Source organism: Callorhinchus milii, unplaced genomic scaffold (genome assembly GCF_018977255.1).
Source record: "Callorhinchus milii isolate IMCB2004 unplaced genomic scaffold, IMCB_Cmil_1.0 Scaffold4, whole genome shotgun sequence".
NCBI classification, from domain to species: Eukaryota; Metazoa; Chordata; class Chondrichthyes; order Chimaeriformes; family Callorhinchidae; genus Callorhinchus; species Callorhinchus milii.
In genome coordinates this window covers 53,758,716-53,779,601 of record NW_024704745.1, presented here as the reverse complement: position 1 = coordinate 53,779,601, position 20,886 = coordinate 53,758,716, and the positions used below count along the sequence as shown (strand labels likewise).

Genomic DNA, 20,886 nt, shown 5'->3' with positions numbered 1-20,886 from the left:
AGTGACCAAATTATTATCAATTTACGTACTTATTTTTTGAAGGGATGGAGGAGGTTAGTTGAAAACAAATCAATGAAGTGCTGGATTTTGGCAAGATATCCTTAACATCAAAATCCTTTTGGCTTATTTACAATTACAAGAGTATGACCAATAGCAGCAGCCATCTCTTGTGTGGTGTTGAATTGTATTGATCCACCTAATTTGCACCAAAGCAGGAATTGCATGTTTTGGGAAAACAACAACAAAATTACGTTTGAAAAGCGCCTTTCACTTCAAGAGGATGTCCCAAGGCCCTGAACAGTCAGGGATTAGGACCCGAGAGTGGGGGGCAGGGTTGGGATGAGGGAGGGCAGAGGGGGTAGGAGGGTGGCTGAAGGCACGGTCAAAAAGGAGGGTCTTGAGTCATGCCTTGGAGGAGGGAAGAGAGGGAGCAAGGCGAAAGGATTGTGGGATGAAATTCCAAAGAGTGGAGGCAGAGAGGCTGAAAGCCTGGCTGCCGATGGTAGGGCGGGAGACCTGGAGCAGGCTGGAGAAGACAGGTTGATGGGGGTCAGCAGGTCAGAGACGTAGGAGGAGGCAAGGCCGTTACAATCACCCAATGAAGCCTTACAATTGTAGTGCTGTTGCAATCCAAAAATAAACACGTGCATTCATGCCGTTAATTGGAAAATTTATAGCATTTTGGTATAACTATTATACCAACCAATTTCAGATACATATAGGTGGCAGCATTAAAAAAAACTGCTCACTCAATTAATGCTTAGTAGCTATTTAGAATGCATCAAAAGGGCATCCCTAATGGCCTAGTGAGTAAAGGCTCCAACCAGTGCATAACTACAAGTGTCAGTTTGGCTCAGTTGATACCAATTTCACGTTTTGGTCAAAACATATGGATTCACATCCCATTTGGGGACTTGGACAGTCAGTGGAGTGCTGGGAGGGGCAGAATTGTCATAGATCCAATCCTTTGGATGAGATGTTAAACTGAGGTCCTCCACTTGTTTAATCACAAAGCAAAGAATTTCTTCTGGCCAACAATCTTCAAGTTAAATTTTATGGTTGCTTGTGGATCATTGCTTGCACAAAATGTAATGGTACAAATACACAGTCACTACACACAACACTAATGATTGTGAAATACTTTCAGACTTTTCAATGCAACAAAGCTATACCAAATACAAGGATTACTATTACACAGATCAGATGACAGGTTCTATTCCTGGCCTGTGCTGTTAGCTGGTCTCAGCCAGGCAATACAGGGTGCCTACAATTGGCATCTCATATTAGACCTCTGAACTGGGGAGAGGAAAATCAACCAGGGATGCAGAATTAGTGTCAAGTAACAAAAGATATTATAAACAAACTTTGCAGTTTGGAAATATCAAGGTTATTTCAAATATTTGGGTGAAAAATGCAAGAATGATCAATATCTATCAGCCCCATTATGGTCTGAAATTATATAAGTATTAGGTTTCTGCTCCTAATTGCTTTCTAGTGACGCTGCTAAAAGACACGTTTGTTTCCGTTTACAAGAGGATCAGATTATTCTATGATGTCCTCTTCGGTCAAATAGTCTGACAACACTTCATGGACTCAAAAGTACAGTTACTTGGGTGAAGTACTGTGGACTATCGATTCTCGTGAAGCATTTACAAAGGCAAACTGAAAGTTCAACTTATTCTGTTCTTGACCTTTCAATGTATTTCCACATATACTACTGCATTTAATCTTGGAATGTATGAAGTATGTATGGGGGGGCGCCTGGAGTGCAATAAAATATATGAATATACAGCATTGATAATCCCATCATTGTAGAATTCCATTAATCTTACCACTGTGCAGAATATTTCCATTTTTATTCATGCAATGAAACATCATTGAATTACCTTAACTACTTTGATCATTTATCATGACTGAAAGAATTACTATGGTTCCTACCAATGATTAGCCAAGGAGGAAAGAGAGCAGCGAGGAATGAGGAGGCCAAAATATATAGTTGAGCTTTTCAACAGCTGCACTTGAATTGTATCCTTTGTATTGGTACAAACCTGCAAATCGTTCAATATTCAGGAAAGCGTCTGGGAAGAACAAACAAGATGGCAAATGAAAGAAGTATAATCAACATTTCAGGTTTTTTTAATTAAAGTGGACTAGCCTTGAAGACATCACTGCAGCATACGAACCTACATCTGGATGGGCTGTCCCTTTAAATTTGAAGACTTGTTTTAAGCTTTCGTGGCTCACAGCCAAGCAGTTTTGTGCTCACCACACATTAAAAAACAGGAGCCCCACACCAGCTCTGTCGGTTGATGGGTCCACAAGTAGATTCGGGTGGAAGTCTGGGTGGGGGGAGGGGATTAGAAAAAACATCTGGTAGGTATTGACTTTTTACTGATTCCTAAATGCAATCACTTCTCTCTAACAGTTACCAGCAATGATTAAGAAAGGTTTATTATCAACTGGAAACTGCCATTAATGACAGGTTTGGGGCTGGTTGGAATGTTTTCTCCCTCAATCTTTTTCAAAGTGGAATTAGCCAGTTCGAGTATCTGGTAAGGCACACTCTCCCGACCTGATTTAGCCTTCATGATCTGCACCTCCAGGGTTGGCAGTGCAAAGAAGCAGATTGGAGTCCTTCAGTGGGTCAGTATTCTGGGTTTCTTATAAAGCAACATTATATACTGTATACACAAATGATCAAGCCAGAGGTTTGACCATGTGTGTACAGTATAATATTGTATTAGCCTTGCACCATTCCATATACAGAGATCATCATTGGCTTTAGATCCATAACAGTCACAGATAAAGTGGCGAAAATTTCCCCTTTGTAAATACAGTTGAACCATTCAAATATAAAGTCAAGCTCGATATAGATGACAATACCCCACAAACTTACCAATTTGAAATCCTTGGTTAGTTTCACTAATAGCCTGTCTAATTGCAGTGGTTGATTCAAATTCATTACAAACATGACAAGAGTCCAAGAATATGAAAAATTCACACAATGAGAAAGACTGCTGCACAACAGAAATGAAGCCAAGGGTTAATTTTGGGGGCAAGGAGGGTTGCCAGGGCTGCTCCCTTTCATGCTTCGTAAGAAAAAAAAGGTTGTGCATACAACAACAACTTGGATTTCTATAGCGCCCTCCATGTCCGACGGCGTGTCAGACCGCTTTACAGTTTAGGATCCCGGGACCGAGCCAGGGGGAGGGGGGAGAAGGTGACCAAAGGCGCGGTCGAAAAGAAAGGTCTTGAGTAGAGACCTGAAAATGGGGAGGGAGCGAGACGAAGGGAGTGAAGAAGGCTGTTCCAGAGCCTCGGGACATAGTGGCTGAAGGCACGGCCGCTGAGAGTGGAGCGGAGGACTCGGGGGACAAGGAGGAGGCCAGACCCGGAGGAACAAAGGCAACGGGTGCTGTTTTGAGGAGAGGTTGGAGAGGTAGGGGGGTGCAGAGGAGTGAAGGGACTTGAATATGAGGGTGAGGATCTTGAAGTCGATTCTCTCTGGGATAGGGAGCCAGTGCAATCTGGCAAGGACTGGGGTGATCAGGGAGCGGAGTTTCGTGCGGATGAGAATACGGGCGGCAGAGTTCTGAATGATTTGGATTTTATGGATGGTAGTGGATGGGAGACCGGCGAGGAGGGTGTTTGAATAGTCCAGCTGGGAGGTGACAAAGGCATGGACCAGAGTTTCAGCGGCTTTTGGGGAGAGGTATTGGCGGAGACAGGCAATGCGTCGGAGGTGGAAGAAAGCGGTGCTGGTGAGGGACCGGATGTGGGGGAGGAAGGATAATTGGGCATACCCAATACTTCACTCTCGAAGACTGGAATACTATATTTGTTTCAATCTCCAACCCTGAGTATTGCTAACACTGCACTAAAAGACACAGCGAGTTGAACCAGTAAGTAACTAAACCACACTGGAGAGCAGAGTCGGAGGTGGGAAGAAAAATATATAAAAACACACACAGAAGAAATCTGCTTTGTTTAAACAAGGCATACATAATTTATCAAGATATGTTCAGAATGCAACCTATGCAGTTAGCAGGAGAGGACAGATAGAAGCTGCTAGAATTGTGCAGTGAAGAAAATATATGCAGGGTTGTTCTTATATTCCCAATTGCAGCCAGTCAAATATTTGTACTGGCTGAAAATTAACCTGCTGAAAAATATCTTAAGAAAACTCAATAACTCTTACAAAACAGTTGTCTAGCTTTTGAAAAGGTTTGCCACCAAATTGCAGAACTTTCCAAAATTATCCACCAAGTCCTAATTTTTAATCATAATATGTCCGATAGTGTATGATTCAAAATCATATTTCTGTTAGCAAAAATGCAATGCAAAAAAAACTAAGTAATTTCCTAACAAATGTTTGGCAATAAATTCTGCTGAATTTCATAAATCAGTCAAGCTTCTGTCTTCCAGTTCACAACAGAACCATTCAATTGAATTACTGCCTTGTAACTTGCTGCCAGTCAGCTATTATCAACTGTGTCTACAGAAAAGCAAAATGCACCGCATTTTCATAGGCTATAAAAATCCTATGTTTTCCCGCATAAAAGTTACTGTGAGAATTGCCGAATACATCTGCCAGAGATTTAAATTTGAACATCATTTAATTTTACCTCCCCATCGTCATTTGAGCACATTCTGCATCTGCAGTACAGTGCCGACTTCCAACTACAGCAATAATAAACTGATTAGTGTAATCCACAGGGGAGTTTAACTAGGTTAAAAAATAACAGTCTATTCCCTTCATATAATCAGATCCAGATTCACCCACAGGCATGTTGTAAAACCAGTTTTGCACTGTTAAAAATAATGGAATGATAGCAACCTTAGATTTCCACTTTCTTTTTAAACAAAGGAGCCATAATTGAATCAGTTTCTAACACAATCGCAGTGTGAGACTTTACAGTTGCCTTGTTGATCAAACCGATCAGTCCAGAAACACAGTCTTACAGTTCTGGCAAACATTCACATCAGGAGGACATCTCAAAGCTTTTCATAAAATATATCATGAAATGGAGTGACTGCATTTGATAGGTATATTTTCCCTTCAGTACATAAAATGATAGGAGACATTGTACAAAGTCTGAATGTCTTCTTTTTCCTTGTTTTTCAGTCCGGTCATAACCCATCTTGGATTCCTAGCAGTCATATTGTGGTGACTGCAATAAAGGTATTTCCAAAATACATACACATTATATACATTTATTGTGAAAGGATTTTTTCTGGCAATGGGCCCCCGATTCAATTATCAAAGCATTGAGTGAAATCCTAAATGGTGCAATCCACCGTAACGTCCACCTAAGCAAAACAACGCTGAATTGATTTGTTCATCATTCGTTGTGGAGTAGCTGCCGTACAAATTGCTGAGGGTTTTCACAGAAGGAATTAAAAAGGAATAAAAGTTACAGGAAGAAGGGGCGGTGGGGGGGAGGTAGACTTTTACACAGAAAGGGATGTTGTGTATTCTAAAGTATTCTAAGTGCAGCTAAATAATATTGCAGCTGCACTTCACCCAAGTTTCAACAACAATAAACTTGGATCGAACCCTCTTTTTCCAACTCTCATATTAAATCACCACCATTCAGCTCATCATGTCTGTGCTCATACAACAACAAAATTACATTTATAGAGCGCCTTTCACGTCGGGAGGACGTCCCAAGGCGCTGGACAGTCAGGGGTCAGGACCTGAGCATGGGGAGGGGTGTTGTAGGGGTGAGGGAAGGCAGAGAGGTGGGAGGGTGACTGAAGGCACAATCAAAGAGCAAGGTCTTGAGACCAGCCTTGAAGGAGGCAAGGGAGGAAGCGAGGCGAAGGGACTGTGGGATGGAGTTCCAGAGTGCGGGAGCAGAAAGGCTGAAAGCTCGGCTGTGGGCAGCACGGAAACCCGATTAGAGGGGCTCATGGAGGGAGTGGGAGAAAAGAGCGAAGCTGGGAGGCAACAGCTCTCTCAAAGGACCTTAGACAGAAAAAGGTGGTGGACGATGGGCCGGTAGCTGGATATCTGTGATGGGTCAAGGGAAGGTTTCTTCAAGATGGGAGTGATAATGGCTGTTTTGAGGGGGGGTAGGAACAGTGCCAGATGACAGGGAGAGGTTGATGATGTTGGCGAGTAGTGGGGCAAGGAGGTGGGGCTGAGATTTAAGGAGAGGGGTGGGGATGGGGTCCAGGTGGTGGGCTTCATGGAGGATATGGTGATGATGACAGAAGAGGGGGTGACAAGTTCAAAGGTGTGGAAGGAGGGATGGGTAGTTGTCGGAGTGTGGAGTGGTGGTAGGGAGGGGGTGGACGTTGGGAAGGCAGTGGCAGCTGAGCGGATTCTGTCAATTTTGGCCTCGAGGAAGTCCAGCATTTTATTGCAGTGAGAGTTGGAGGGAAGAATCTGCGAAGCGTGGCAGTGAGGGTGGAGGAGCCGGTTGGTGGTGGAGAACAGGAGCCTGGGGTTGCCCTTCGTCTCCAGGATTAAACTGGAGAATGAGTCATACCCGTTACTATTAGTTTTTCTTGAGCTTTCATCCAATTGCCTTTCAACTAGGGCTGGATAGTAGTCTCCCATCCAGGTAGTCAAAGTTTATAAAACATTATGAAAGGATTGAAAAACGCTGTACAAAGCAGAGGGCACTGTCCAGAACTCAAATACTCTAATTACAATATTCTACACAGTTGAAATTCCACCTGGTTTTAGTCTGAAGACCTTTATAGTAAAATTGATACTTGTGCAGACTTTTTGGAAAATTCTTAAATTCAGTCCTAATTTGGAAACCGGTTTAAGAACTGCAGGAAATCAGCTTCCAAGCTGGATATGAATTTTAAGATTTTCTAAAACTCTGGACGATCTTACATTTTAAGTCTCAAGGCTGAGACCAGAAGAAACTTCGGGTTTCAAAACCTGAGGCTGAGGGCTGTAGTAGATTGCCTAGCCCAGCGCATGCAGTTTAACCTCTGGGACTTGGGGGTCACACTGACGAAGCATCTCCCTCTGTGCTACTTTGATCATTCTTACCTCAGATTCTTACAGTTACAGGTCCACAGAACTGCACAGTAACAGAATTATTTGGTCATTTCAGGAAGGGCTCAGGAAAGTAAAATAACAAGAAAACATGGAGACAAGAAAAGGCCAATTCACCCATCCGGCCAGCTCCTTCCAGAGACCACACGAAACCCACTTCAGCCTCTCAACATCCTGAAGGAAAGCTACCCCCTCCCCCCTGTGCATTCCCTCACACCTCCATACCCATCTATTTGATCTGCTTAGCACCCATTTCACCACCTACTGCCTCCGCTCAGCTGGCCCCAGCCTCCCATTTGTCTCTTGTGCCCTTCATTCCACCATCAGTGGCCGTGCCTCCAGAAACTATGCCCCGAAACTCTGCAACTCTCTCCCCTCAATCCCTCCGCCATCTTCAAATCCCACCTAAAGGCCTTCCTTTTTGATTGTGCTTACGGGTTACCTCCCCCTTCCCTCTCCCCCTGGCTAGGGCAACTGTGAAGTGCTCCGGGATGCTACCCCGCATGAAGGGCACTATATAAATGCAAGTTGTTGTCCCCCAAATCTCAGCATGTAGTTTTCTTGCAATAATATAGCAATACTATTGCACAGCCTGGCACAGCGTTAGCACTCTCCCTTCTGAGTCAGAAGTTTGTGGGTTCAAGTTGCACGTTGGGACTTGGAATCACATGACCTAAACTGCTCCCAATCTAGTGTTACATCGTCAGAGGTGTTGTCCTTTGCAGAGACATTAAATCAAAGTCCCGCCTGCCTGTTCAGGTGGATGTTAAAGATTCCATAGTACTATTCAAAAAGAGAAGGGAATTTCTCCCAGTGTCCTGGCCAACAATCCTCCAAATAAAATTGGTCATTTACTCCATGGCTGTATATCCTGAAAAGCACTTTGAGACGTTTTGATGATGCAAAGATTATTATTTTTAATAGCAACAACAGAGGGCACAAATAGGGTGAAAGAACACAGTTCAGACAGAGCAGAAGCTGTTTTGCAAATTGCCTGAACTCGAGTCCTTACTGCTGACACAGGGCAACACAAAAGTTCCATTCCCAGGACTGTCATTCCTCACCTCAACAAGCACAGGCATGAAATTAAACAATGTCAGAAGCAATAAAGACCCATTATGATCAACTTTCAGCTGATTATGTCCAAAAGCCAAGTGCCAAGATGGAATTGGCGTATAGCACTCACCATTAATTATTATAGTTGCCACTTCTTCCTGCCCAATAAACACAATAACAACTCAAAGCTACAAGAACACATTTGATGTCAAAAAGTGGTTAGATGGAATATAACGAGGGGAAGTGTGAAGTTATTCACCTAGGTAGTAAAAACAGAATATTTTCTAGAGGGGGAAGAGACTAGATAGTGTTAGTGTTCAGAGAGATGTGGGTGTCCTGGTACATCAGTTACAAAACGTTAGTACGCTGGTATAGCAAACAACTAGGAAGGCTAATGGCATGTTGGCATTTATTGCAAAAAGGGTTAGAGTACAAGAGTAGAGAAGCCTTGTTGCAGTTGTTTTAGGCCTTGGTGAGACCGCACCTAGAATATTGTGTGCAGTTTTGGTCTCCTTATTTAAGAAAGGACATACTCTCCGTAGAGGGGATGCAGCATAGATTCACTATGGTTCCTGGGATGAGGGGTTTGACCTATGAGGTTAGGTTGAGTAAACTAGGCCTATATTCTCTAGAATATAGAAGAATTAGGAGTGATCTTATAGAAACATAAGATTCTTATGGGGCTTGACAGAGTAGACAGTGCAAGATTGTTTCCCCTGGTAGGAGAATCTATAACTAGGGGTCACAGTCTTAAGATTAAGGGTCAGCCTTTTCGAACAGAGTTGAGGAAACATTTCTTCACTCAGAGGTTAGTGAATTTATGGAATTCTCTACCCCAGAAGGCTGCAGATGCTCAGTCCTTGAACATATTCAAGACTGGGATTGACAGATTTCTAAAGGATCGAGGGATTAAAGGGATATGGGGATAAGGCGGGCAGATGGAGTTAGGTTAGCAGATCAGCCACGATCTTATTGAATGGCGGGGCAGGCTCGAGGGGCCGAATGGCCTATACCTGCTCCTAATTCCTATGTTCCTATGGTTAGTTTTCAATCCTCTTTTAATAATCCTTGCATTTGAAACTGTGCCTTTCACATCAGGAGGATATCTCAAAGTGCTTTATAGGATTTACAATAAAGTGTAGTAATTGTGTATGTTGTAGGCACATGCAGCAGGCTATTTGTGCATAGCAATCAGCTGTGAAGTGACTGAGCACTGTTATTTGGGGGGGTTGGTGGCCAGGATGCCAGGAGAAACTCTCTTCTTTTCATTTGTTGCAGTTTTCAAGCAGTGCTATAGGATCTTTGATGTACACCTGAACAGGCTGGCAGAACCTTGGTTTAACATCTCTTCTGAAGGACAACACATCCAACACTGCTGTAGTGCAGTGTCAGCGTGGACTGTAATCTTCTTCACTCTTAGTCTCATACCATCAATAATCAGCACACGTGCTTCAATGGTATGTACCAACAAAAAATGCGAAGTAAATGGAGATGTTAGAGCTATTGTCTCCTAGTTTAAAGACGCATTGCAGTACTGGTACAACAATAGGGACCAGTATCCTTGGCTTTAAGAGATGTGGTTACCTCCACTGACACAGCGAGCAGTTCCTATTCCAGGCTTCCCCTGAATATACAGTACAAGTTAAACATTCAGTAAATTGATTCAGTTCTTCAGCCCCATGTGCTACTTGTGTGCCACTAGGTACAGCTGCTTTGTTGCCTAGGTTTCATCAGAAACATGGTCCAGCTTGTCCACATTTAATTAAAAAGTGAACAAATATTTGAAAAGTCAGTAAATCCTAGTAACAAATGGTCTGAGTCCAAGGAAGCCTGAAGAGATGCACTTACAATAAGGAGTCAAATGTCATTTGGAGGATGAGAAGAGGGAAGGTGAACAGACAGTTTATATTTACTTTACAATAAGTGAAATAAACTTCCCAGTGAGACGACGTTAGCAGTTTACATCAGAAAGGTCAGGAGGTAATTTGATAGCTATTGGCAAATACAGTAGAACCTAGGCATAAAGCGCTTCTTACACAGTAATTATTGGTTTACTTATAACACAGATGCCCTGTGGACTAGAGTGCATGGATTGATCCACTTACCTGCTCGCGTACGATGACTTAACGTGCATGGGATCAGTAACTCCAATTTTGAAGGTGGGTTTTGGATAATCGGGTCACTTAATCCATGACTGTTTGTGGGACACTGATGTGCACAGCTGGCTGCCGCGTTTCACCCACAAAATACACAGTCACTACACTTTACAGTGCATTCTGTAAAGTGCTCTGAGACGTCTCCAAGACGTGATAAGGCTCTATATCAAATGCAAGTATTATTATTATGTGGGGCCCCAAATATTGCCTCATAACTGGGCTCTACTGAGATTGCTTAGAAACAGAGTACTATAGCACAGAAACCGATGGATTCAGTCCATCCAGAGCGCACTAGTATTTTCTTCACTCAAGCCAGTAGACATAAAAGAAGGGAATAGGAGTACAGTACAAACAAAGGCACAAACCAATTGAGTCAAATGGCCAGTTTCCATGCTGCCCGACCACTCCATCTAACCCCGCTTTCCTGTTCTCTCCGCACACCCTTTAATAGTCTGTTTCAACAGACCTCTGCACTGTAAATTACGTTATAAAATAAGGACCTCCTTTACAATAGCTGCAATAAAATAAAAGCCTGATTTATAACAGCTGCTTTCAAAATGGTTGACTTTCATGTCATGGGGTCATCACCAGTATTTCCTGTGCACTGCACAGTGTGCAAGGGGTGACAATCAGTGGCAACTTAGACCTAGAAGTCAACCATTATTAGGAACTGGCTGGCACGCAAAAGCTAGGCTGGCTCAGGCACAATAATAATAATCTTTACATTTGGTATAGTGCCTTCAAGTTGGGAGGACATCACAAAGTACTTCACAGAATACACTATAAAGTTCAGTGACTGTGAGTGATATCCACAGAATCACAGAATAAAAAGGCAGGATCATTTAAAGAGGAGGGGTGCAAGGATGAAAGGGTTAAAACCGGCTATAATGCGCAGGAAAAACTGGTGACGACCCGATGACATGCAAGACTGACATTTTGTTTTNGCAAAGCAAATTGGGATTTTGTGGATCCCAACCATTCCATTATAGCAAGTCCTCACTGTATCTGTAGTCAATTTTAGCCCCTTCTGATTCCTAGTCCACCACCCATAGCAGCCAGTGTGGTCAAGGTGAACACTTGGTGCAGGCTGTAATGGCCAATGCTGTATGTACATATCATGGAGCACATGCAGACTTTACCAGATGGCACAGGGTGGGGGGGGAAGAGAGTGGGGATTACATTTATATAATGGTTTTCATGTGGAGACCTGTAGCTCAGTGGTTAGAGCACTCACTTTGCAAGTGAGAGACCCGAGTTCAATTCCCGGCAGGTCAGGGCGAAACCTTGGGCAAGTTTCCTTACTCCACACGCCTAATAATAATCCCACAAAAAAAATAATAATAAATTGGTCATTTTCAATCCATGACTGTTTGTGCGACATTGCTTTGCACAATTGGCTGCCGCGTTCGCCCACAAATATGCAGTCAATTCACTTTACAGTATATTCTGTGAAGCGCTTTAGGACGTCTAGAAGACGTGAAAAGCACTATATCAAATGCAAGGATTATTATTATTATTATGTCAGGACAACGTCTAAGAGCACTAGACCATGCTGGTGGGTACCCAAATTAGGAATAGATCCAAACAAAAGTGAGCAGTGTGGAAAGATGACCGAACGCGTGGTTAAAGGTTTGACAATGCTCTCTTTCCAGTGAAGCACACTAAATGCTGGTACATTTACAGACAAGCGAGGTATTTTTAAGGTCCCTTCACTTCGTAAAACCATCACCTAGGAGTGACGCTAAGGCACACAAACCTCCAAGGTCTCAGGTTTGATCCTTATTCCGTGCCAAGTGAGCTGGTCTCAACCAGATCATCAACAGGATTGGTAATACATATCATCACACAGGGATTTGATTCCTAGCCCACCATCCATTAACTGACTCCTCCCAGATATGTCGAGTTAGTGCAGGATGATGCCTGACTGTGCTGTTCCGCCCTATGACACCCCCAGTTAAACAACCTGGGGCTCATGCATTAAGAATGGACACTGGGCGCAGTCATCAGCGATCGCCAAAAGTACCCCAGTGTGAGTCAGCGACTTCATGAGAGGAGAGAAAATGGTCACTTAACAGAGATGCCAATTTCTAAAAAAACACACTCAAGTAACGTGGTACAGAGTAAACAGGATGGGGAGGAGTTGGAGAAAGAGGGTTCCACCCTTTTATTCTGGGTGGGATGAATCTAAAGCCTACACAGCATTTTATAAACAGCTTAGCCACCTCCTATTGAATGCTGCTTTACTTGCTCAGCAGTTGCAACTCCTTCCAGCAGTTTGATAAACAACATAACCTGTAGCCACAGTCTGGAACGGTTACAGTAAAAGCAAAAGCACCTTTTTTTTTGCATTTTCCACAATGACATAGGTGAAAGCACCACCAGAGCCCAGGATAACTGCTGACACCATTGGGCATCCAAAAATGCAAAGCTTAGTTAGGCACAGTTCAGAGTCTTTCCTTTTATATTTTCACCATTGCTGCTGTAGCTGGGGTGGAGTTAGTAGTCAAAGGCTTTGTTCACAACCATTTGATCTTAATTTTAAAACATTTTCAATGTGGCAGCTGTAAATTTAGTTTACTGCTGTGTTCCATGTCTATATACATTTCACGATGGCGCTAAAAACTGGTCAAATTTTTTAAATTTTACAAGTTCGAAAGAGAGGTTAGGATAAACGTTGTCCATTCACAGCTTTGATTTCACCCTTCCAGTATACCAGCCCTATTGTCTTTCCATTACGGCATCAAATTGTTTCTTAAACATGTCCAGTGTCCCTGCACCAACCACCCTTTCAAGCAGATGATTACCCTTTGTGTAAACACACACACACTTGAAGATTCTGCATAATTGTTACCTTATTAGATATCCCATTACAGTCAAACAAAAAAGCTTAACAAAATCAAATATTAAAGTACAGTATTTAACCATTTTTCTGTATTCAGAGATTATTAAATATAATGGTTACAGCAGATATTTTCGTGGCTAAATTACTGCCTTTAACAAAGCCTAATCAATTTGTACTGTTATACAGTATTTTATAAACAGAAATTGTGAAAGATATAACACTGATCACATGCTGGTTTAACCCACGTCTATGTGCCTTCAAATGTCACAAAAAGGCATCCTTAATTCCTTCTGAATATTGAAAGGAACAATGCAAAACTAGTGCCTATGAACCCATAATATCTTAAATCACTATACAGTATTTTGATGGGCTGCACAAAAATAAAATGTTTATTTACAAATTTAAGAAAAATACTGCATCACTGTAGTGTTGAAAGTTCCTTTGCCAACTGGAATTGATAAACATGACACTACAGTTACTAAATAGAATCAAACCAGTACATTCTCCCAAATGACTTGTAAAAACATTTATCAACTGTAGATGTTTATTTACAAAAATTGCTTTTAAAATGCTTAAACAATACCATTTACATTGCTATGGTTTAAAGACAAGCTGTAAAAGGAAAAACATTTACATAGGTGGCTTGAGGTATTGGTTAAGACAACTAAAAGGCAAATAAGATTGCAGAACTTTACAATCATTTCATCCAAAATGGTTATTTAATTCAGTAAAAGTACCATTTCGCAAAATCCATTTCACAACTTAAGAAATTCTGAAAAAAAATCAACCACATTAATAATATGATGGGGGGGGAAGGTAATAGCCCCTGGAAAACACGGATACATCTTTTAGCTAATGAAATCCTGTGGTAAATTAACCTACAGCAACTATCCAAAAATCAATATAACCAGTAACATAAAGTCCGATATACAGTATAAGTTACATGTCATGAGATCATTTTCTATGCTCTATCGCCACAAGTTGCAGGCTTTACCTGAACAGCAAACTTACAGGAAATAGAACACAACTCAAAATGTTGAATATTAAAAGTCGGTCGATTCAATTCACTCAATTATTTACAATTTTAAAAAACAAATATACAGCAACCAAACTGGCACAACACAAAACACAGTTACAGAGGAATTGCAGATTATCAATGAAGGCCAATTTACAATCCAAACTCCATATATTAATCACTACACTTAATGTTTCATTCTCAGGTTCCGAAATGTGATTTAAAAGTTATGTTTTAATTTACTAAAGGCAGAACTAGATTTTGTTCAGCCCAAGTCAATTCACCTCTCACATTTGTAAAGATCTAGAAGTAAACAAGATTACCAACAGTGAAATATAGTGCACTAACATTTAATTTAATTGACAACCTTTAGGCCTCAATTTCCCCAATGACCACAGATATTAGGAGAGAAAGTCAAGACACCCAAATGTTCAAGCAAAATAGACAATTTTTCCCCCATTTACAGACCGTCACTGGGCGCTGATGACTATTTCAAAGCACGGACATATCAGCATTTGTTAGCAGTCTAACAACTTGCTGCTAAATCAGCAAGTCTGTAAGCACTTCTGAAACATGGCAGTCAACCAAGGCAAGGATTACTGTAGAACAATTGCCAGCCTTATACACAGCAACTCATGAGCAGAAGAGAGGAAAAACAAGTTCCAAACTCAACAGTGGCTCTAAATTTAAAGGACATCAAATTAGTATTAGTACAACCTACATTATTATAATTGGATGATTTAAATATACAGTAGTCAGCAATTAACTACTGACTGCAGGGTGAACTACAGTGAGGTATTTGAATAACTGAACACAAGTCCAATAGCCTATTATGCTGCAACCCTGTTAAGATCATTTTTGCCCGAGAAGGGAAAACACACATTATCTGATCAGAATTTCAACCTGAATTTAATTTTAAACTACATAAAGGGAAAACCCGGTGCAATGTATTGATGTTCTTTTAAATACTGTACAAACCAGATCAGCTCATGTGATCAACAACACTTCAGCCCAAACTGTACAATCCATTTGGTGCAATAGGGCAGAAGGGAAATGGCAGCATTTAAGAAAATAAAGTCTCGCCTGTTGCAAGTTTGCAAACTCCTCTGGTTTAAAGGGTGCTGTAGAATGACAGGGCAGCAACCCCCCACACCCCCTCCACACCCAAATAAAAACTACAGACATTCAGCTACCGAATTCGGAAAAATACTTTGTCATCTTCAGCTCCAGTGACTTAAAAAGAGGCAGAAATTTAAGATGACTGGACTGAATGGCACAGGAAACTTGACCTGATGCCCATGGCATTAAATAATCCTGCAAGGTCAGGAAAGTTCACTTTAAGCATGAATTTGATCTTGAGTGAGCAGCAGCTCGACTGTAACTGGAGAAATTGGTGGCTTCGAAAGGGGCAGTGGGTGTTAATATTAGGAATTACATCTCCACTAAAAACTGCATTTTCTACCCCCCCCCACACACACACAGGACTGAGATCAGATGGATGCAAAATTGAAAGGGAACCATAGATTGATGCACATTTCCCCCCCACCTCGAAGACATTAAAAAAAGGTGTAAAACGCTCATCAAGAGAATAAATCATTGCAAATCTTGAAGCATTATTTTATGACTAACGATCTTCAGGCTGAGAGCCAGTCGAGGTTTGCAGAGATCTGGGCGTCCAGTATAAAGGGTAAAAAAAAAAGGCAGCTATTTTGACCTCTGCAAAACCTACTCATAAAATACACAGTGCTCAGCTTTCCCCACCTGCTGCCCGGGGGTCCACCGCCGGGAAATGGGTTTAAAATTGTTTTTAAAAAACATAGAATTCCAATCGATCCCCAAAAGGTAAAGTGCCCCCCGAAAGGCAGCGGTTTCCAGGAGAGGACAGACAGACACACACAGACAGACACACACACACAGACACCGAGACAGACACACACAGACAGACACACACACACAGACAGACACACACACACAGACACACACACACAGAGACAGACACACACACACACACACACAGACAGACACACACACAGACAGACACACACACAGACAGACACACACACAGACAGACACCGAGACAGACACACACACAGAGACAGACACACACACAGACACCGAGACAGACACACACACAGAGACAGACACACACACAAACACCGAGACAGACACACACACAGAGACAGACAGACAGACACAGACAGACACACACAGACAGACACACACACACAGAGACACACACACACACACAGACACACACAGAGACACACACAGACAGACACACACACAGACAGACACACACAACACACACAGAGACACACACACAGACACACACACAGACACACACAGACACACACACAGACAGACACACACACAGACACACACACACAGACAGACACACACACAGACACACACACACACACAGACACACACACACAGACACACACACACAGACAGACACACAGACAGACACACACACACACACAGACAGACACACACACACACACAGACAGACACACACACACACAGACAGACACACACACACAGAGACAGACACACACACACAGAGACAGACAGACACACACAGAGACAGACAGACAAACACAGAGACAGACACACACACACAGAGACAGACAGACAAACACAGAGACAGACAGACAAACACAGAGACAGACACACAGACACACACACACAGACAGACAGACAGCACAGTCTGCAAAACAACTTTGATTGACATCTCGACCAACCGCTCACACAAAACCATCCCAACCCAACCCAACCCAACCAGGAGCTCACACCAACCCCAACCAACCCCCACTGACCAGGACTGTCCAGAGCCTCACACCAACCCCAACCAACCCCCACTGACCAGGACTGTCCTGAGCCTCACACCAACCCCCACTGACCAGGGCTGTCCTGAGCCTCACACTAACCCCCACTGACCAGGAGTGTCCTGAGCCTCACACCAACCCCCACTGACCAGGGCTGTCCTGAGCCTCACACCAACCCCCACTGACCAGGGCTGTCCTGAGCCTCACACTAACCCCCACTGACCAGGACTGTCCTGAGCCTCACACCAACCCCACTGACAAGGGCTGTCCTGAGCCTCACACTAACCCCCACTGACCAGGACTGTCCTGAGCCTCACACTAACCCCCACTGACCAGGGCTGTCCTGAGCCTCACACCAACACCAACCCCCACTGACCAGGGCTGTCCTGAGCCTCACACCAACACCAACCCCCACTGACCAGGACTGGTCGAGAGGTAAAAGGAAGAAATCATTTAGTATCTCTCTCTCTCTCTCTATTTCTCTTTATCTTTCTCTCTTTTTCTCTCTCTCTCTATTTATATATATATATATCTATCGCTCTCTCTATCTCGCTATAGTTCTCTCTATCTATATCACTCTCTTATTTCTCTCTCTACATATATTTATCTCTATCTCTATCTGTTATTTCTCCCTATATATATATGTATATTTCTCTATACATTTCTCTCTCTATCTGTTATTTCTCTCTCTCTCTATATATATATCTCTATATATTTCTCTCTATCTCTCTATCTGTTATTTCTCTCTCTATATATATATTTCTCTCTCTCTATCTGTCTATCTCTCTCTCTCTCTCTCTATATATATATGTATATAACTCTCTCTTCTGCAAAATATAAACAATAAACAGATCACATAAGGCTGAGAGAGACTCAGCAGCTCACACTCACTCTCACACACTCACAGCTCTGGTCCTGTCACCCACAGCCCTGTACACAGCAGCAGAAACACGACCCCCTACAGCATTCTCATGAAACCCCCCAAAAATATCAAAACATTTTAGTAACTGTGCAACATGCAAACCTGCAACATGACAGGACCTGCACCTCTGCCCTCTCTGCAGTCCCTTGAAGACCCCCCCCCACCCCCCAAGCCCCCTGTGTATATAAACCTATTAGCTTATTACCTTGCGGAGAACCTTCTGACAGTTGGTGCAAATGAGGTATTCGGTGGAGAGCTTTTCCGAATTCATGGTGTTGCTGTTCTCTTTGCAAGTGTTGGATATGAACATGTTTTTCTGGTCACTTTTCTGTCAGGAGCTGTTGATCTTCTGTCACATGTGTGTGTTTGCCCATGTGGTGGTGGAGGTGGTGGTGGTGGAGGTGGTGGGAGGGGGTTAGAGAAGTGCTCAGGACTTGTTCAGCTTAAAGTTGTAACTTGTTTTTCATCGGTTTTCTTCACTCCCCAGAACTGGTTTGAATGTCTGCAGCCACTGAGCTGCCAACACCAGCAACTGCTCCCACCGACTCCAGTGCAACAATTTCACCGCTGTTACCATCTCCCCTCCTCCTAACCAATCACTGCACAGTAATGTAACCATCTCCCCTCCTCCTAACCAATCACTGCACAGTAATGTAACCATCTCCCCTCCCCCTAACCAATCACTGCACAGTAATGTAACCATCTCCCCTCCCCCTAACCAATCACTGCACAGTAATGTAACCATCTCCCCTCCCCCTAACCAATCACTGCACAGTAATGTAACCATCTCCCCTCCCCTAACCAATCACTGCACAGTAATGTAACCATCTCCCCTCCCCCTAACCAATCACTGCACAGTAATGTAACCATCTCCCCTCCCCCTAACCAATCACTGCACAGTAATGTAACCATCTCCCCTCCCCTAACCAATCACTGCACAGTAATGTAACCATCTCCCCTCCCCCTAACCAATCACTGCACAGTAATGTAACCATCTCCCCTCCCCCTAACCAATCACTGCACAGTAATGTAACCATCCCCCTCCCCCTAACCAATCACTGCACAGTAATGTAACCATCTCCCTCCCCTAACCAATCACTGCACAGTAATGTAACCATCTCCCCTCCCCTAACCAATCACTGCACAGTAATGTAACCATCTCCCCTCCCCCTAACCAATCACTGCACAGTAATGTAACCATCGCCCCTCCCCCTAACCAATCATTGCACAGTAATGTAACCATCGCCCCTCCCCCTAACCAATCATTGCACAGTAATGTAACCATCGCCCCTCCCCTTAACCAATCATTGCACAGTAATGTAACCATCGTCCCTCCCCTTAACCAATCATTGCACAGTAATGTTACCATCTCCCCTCCATTCCCCCCCTCCCCCTCCTGGTCAGTTATCAAACAGTAATGTAACTATCTAACCCTCCTCTGGCCTATCATTGTACTGCAATGTAACCACCACCTCCTGACCAACTTTCACATATTGATGGACTCAACCCCATTCATTCTAATGAACTGAACCCTCTTCCAGCACTTCGAAAGTTCTATGTCAAAGATGCTACATAAACCTTTCTTAAGTCATTTCTTTATCCTGCCTTCACATCCTTCTTAAAAATATATCTCTATGGTTACGCCTTTGATCAATACTTTAAAATTTCTCCCCCATCTGGATAACCCCGATTGTCTTCACTCTATGTAAAAGACATTATACAAGAACAAGATGTTGATTATTGAAGCTGACGTGCCTATTGATTCTGTCCCATTACATTAGAATACATTAGAAATATACAGCACAGAACCAGGCCATTCGACCCAACTGGTCTATGCCGGTTACCATTACTTCAAAGTTTATGGTAAAATATTTGCAAAGACTTAACAAAACTTTACATTTTACAGAGCGATTTAAGCAACCAAAAAAAAACGCTTTTTATTAGGCTTTTAGATTGAGTGTTGAGGTGGGCTGCTTTATCAAAACATAACCATGGATCAAGAAAATGCTATTGGGCCCCATCAAGGCCAAAATCCATTTAAGACAGGGCCTCAGTTTAATATCCCATCCGAAGAATGGCACCTCCAACAATGCAGCTCAGCACCAGCTCTAAATTTAAGAGTCAACTTAGACTATGAGCTCACAAGTCACAAAGTGGGGCTTCTTTTGACCCACAATCTTCTGACTCAAGGACAAGAGTGCTATCACTGAACCAGCTTTTATTTAGCCTCTGCTAAATCGTCATTCTACTCCAAGACAATCTTGAAGACTAAGGACAACCCTAGGCTCCTCTGCTCCATCACGAACAGTTCCTCCGACCACCCTCTCACGCCTTACCCATCCTCACCTCAAATGCTAACTGTGAGACGATGCTGAACTTCCTCGAATCCAAAATCGAGGGAATCCTCTCATCTGCCTCTGCCACTACATCTGATACTTCCTCCCCATCTCCTCCTCCTACCCATCCCTCCCTCCACACCTTTCAACCTGTCTCCCCCTCCTCTCTCATCACCACCATAACCTGTATGAAACTGACCACCCGCTCCATGGACACCTTTCCTACCCCTCTCCTTACCTCCCAGCTCCACCTCCTTGTGCCTCTACTCACTGACATCATAAACCTCTCCCTGTCCTCTGGTACTGTTCCCACCCAATTAAAAACCACCATCATCACTCTATTCCTGGACCCTTCTCTACTCCCAAACTATCGCCCCATCCCCAACCTCCCTTTCCTCTCCATGGTCCTGGAATGAGTTGTTGCTTCTCAGCTTCACTCCTTCCTCTCCCGCCATTCCATTCATGAATCCCTCCAATCGGGTTTCCGTGCCGCCCGCAGCCCAGTAACAGCCCTGGCCAAAAAAACAAATGACGTTCTGTCCATCTGCAACCAGGGCTCCCTCTGCCTCCTTGTCCTCCTTGACCTCTCTGCTGCTTTCAATACCGTCAAACACTCTACGCTCATCCACCGTCTCTCCTCTCACCTCAACCTTCATGGCTCTGTCCTTGACTGGTTCAGATGGTAACTCTCACACCGCCTCCACTTGAACCAG

The 20,886-nt window shown here is 43.2% G+C and overlaps 1 protein-coding gene across 2 annotated transcripts in view; it reads right to left on the bottom strand.

Annotated features, from left to right (window-relative positions):
• Positions 1 to 18,866, bottom strand: part of LOC103184130 (sestrin-3) — a 66,874-nt gene extending 48,008 nt beyond the window's left edge. For both annotated transcript variants that reach the window (XM_007901997.2, XM_007902006.2), the window contains exon 1: positions 18,043 to 18,866. In XM_007901997.2, coding sequence (XP_007900188.1) covers positions 18,043 to 18,147 — 105 coding nt within the window. In that variant the 5' untranslated portion in view covers positions 18,148 to 18,866. The remainder of the gene's footprint in view (positions 1 to 18,042) is intronic.
• Between the last annotated feature and the right edge of the window lie 2,020 nt (positions 18,867 to 20,886).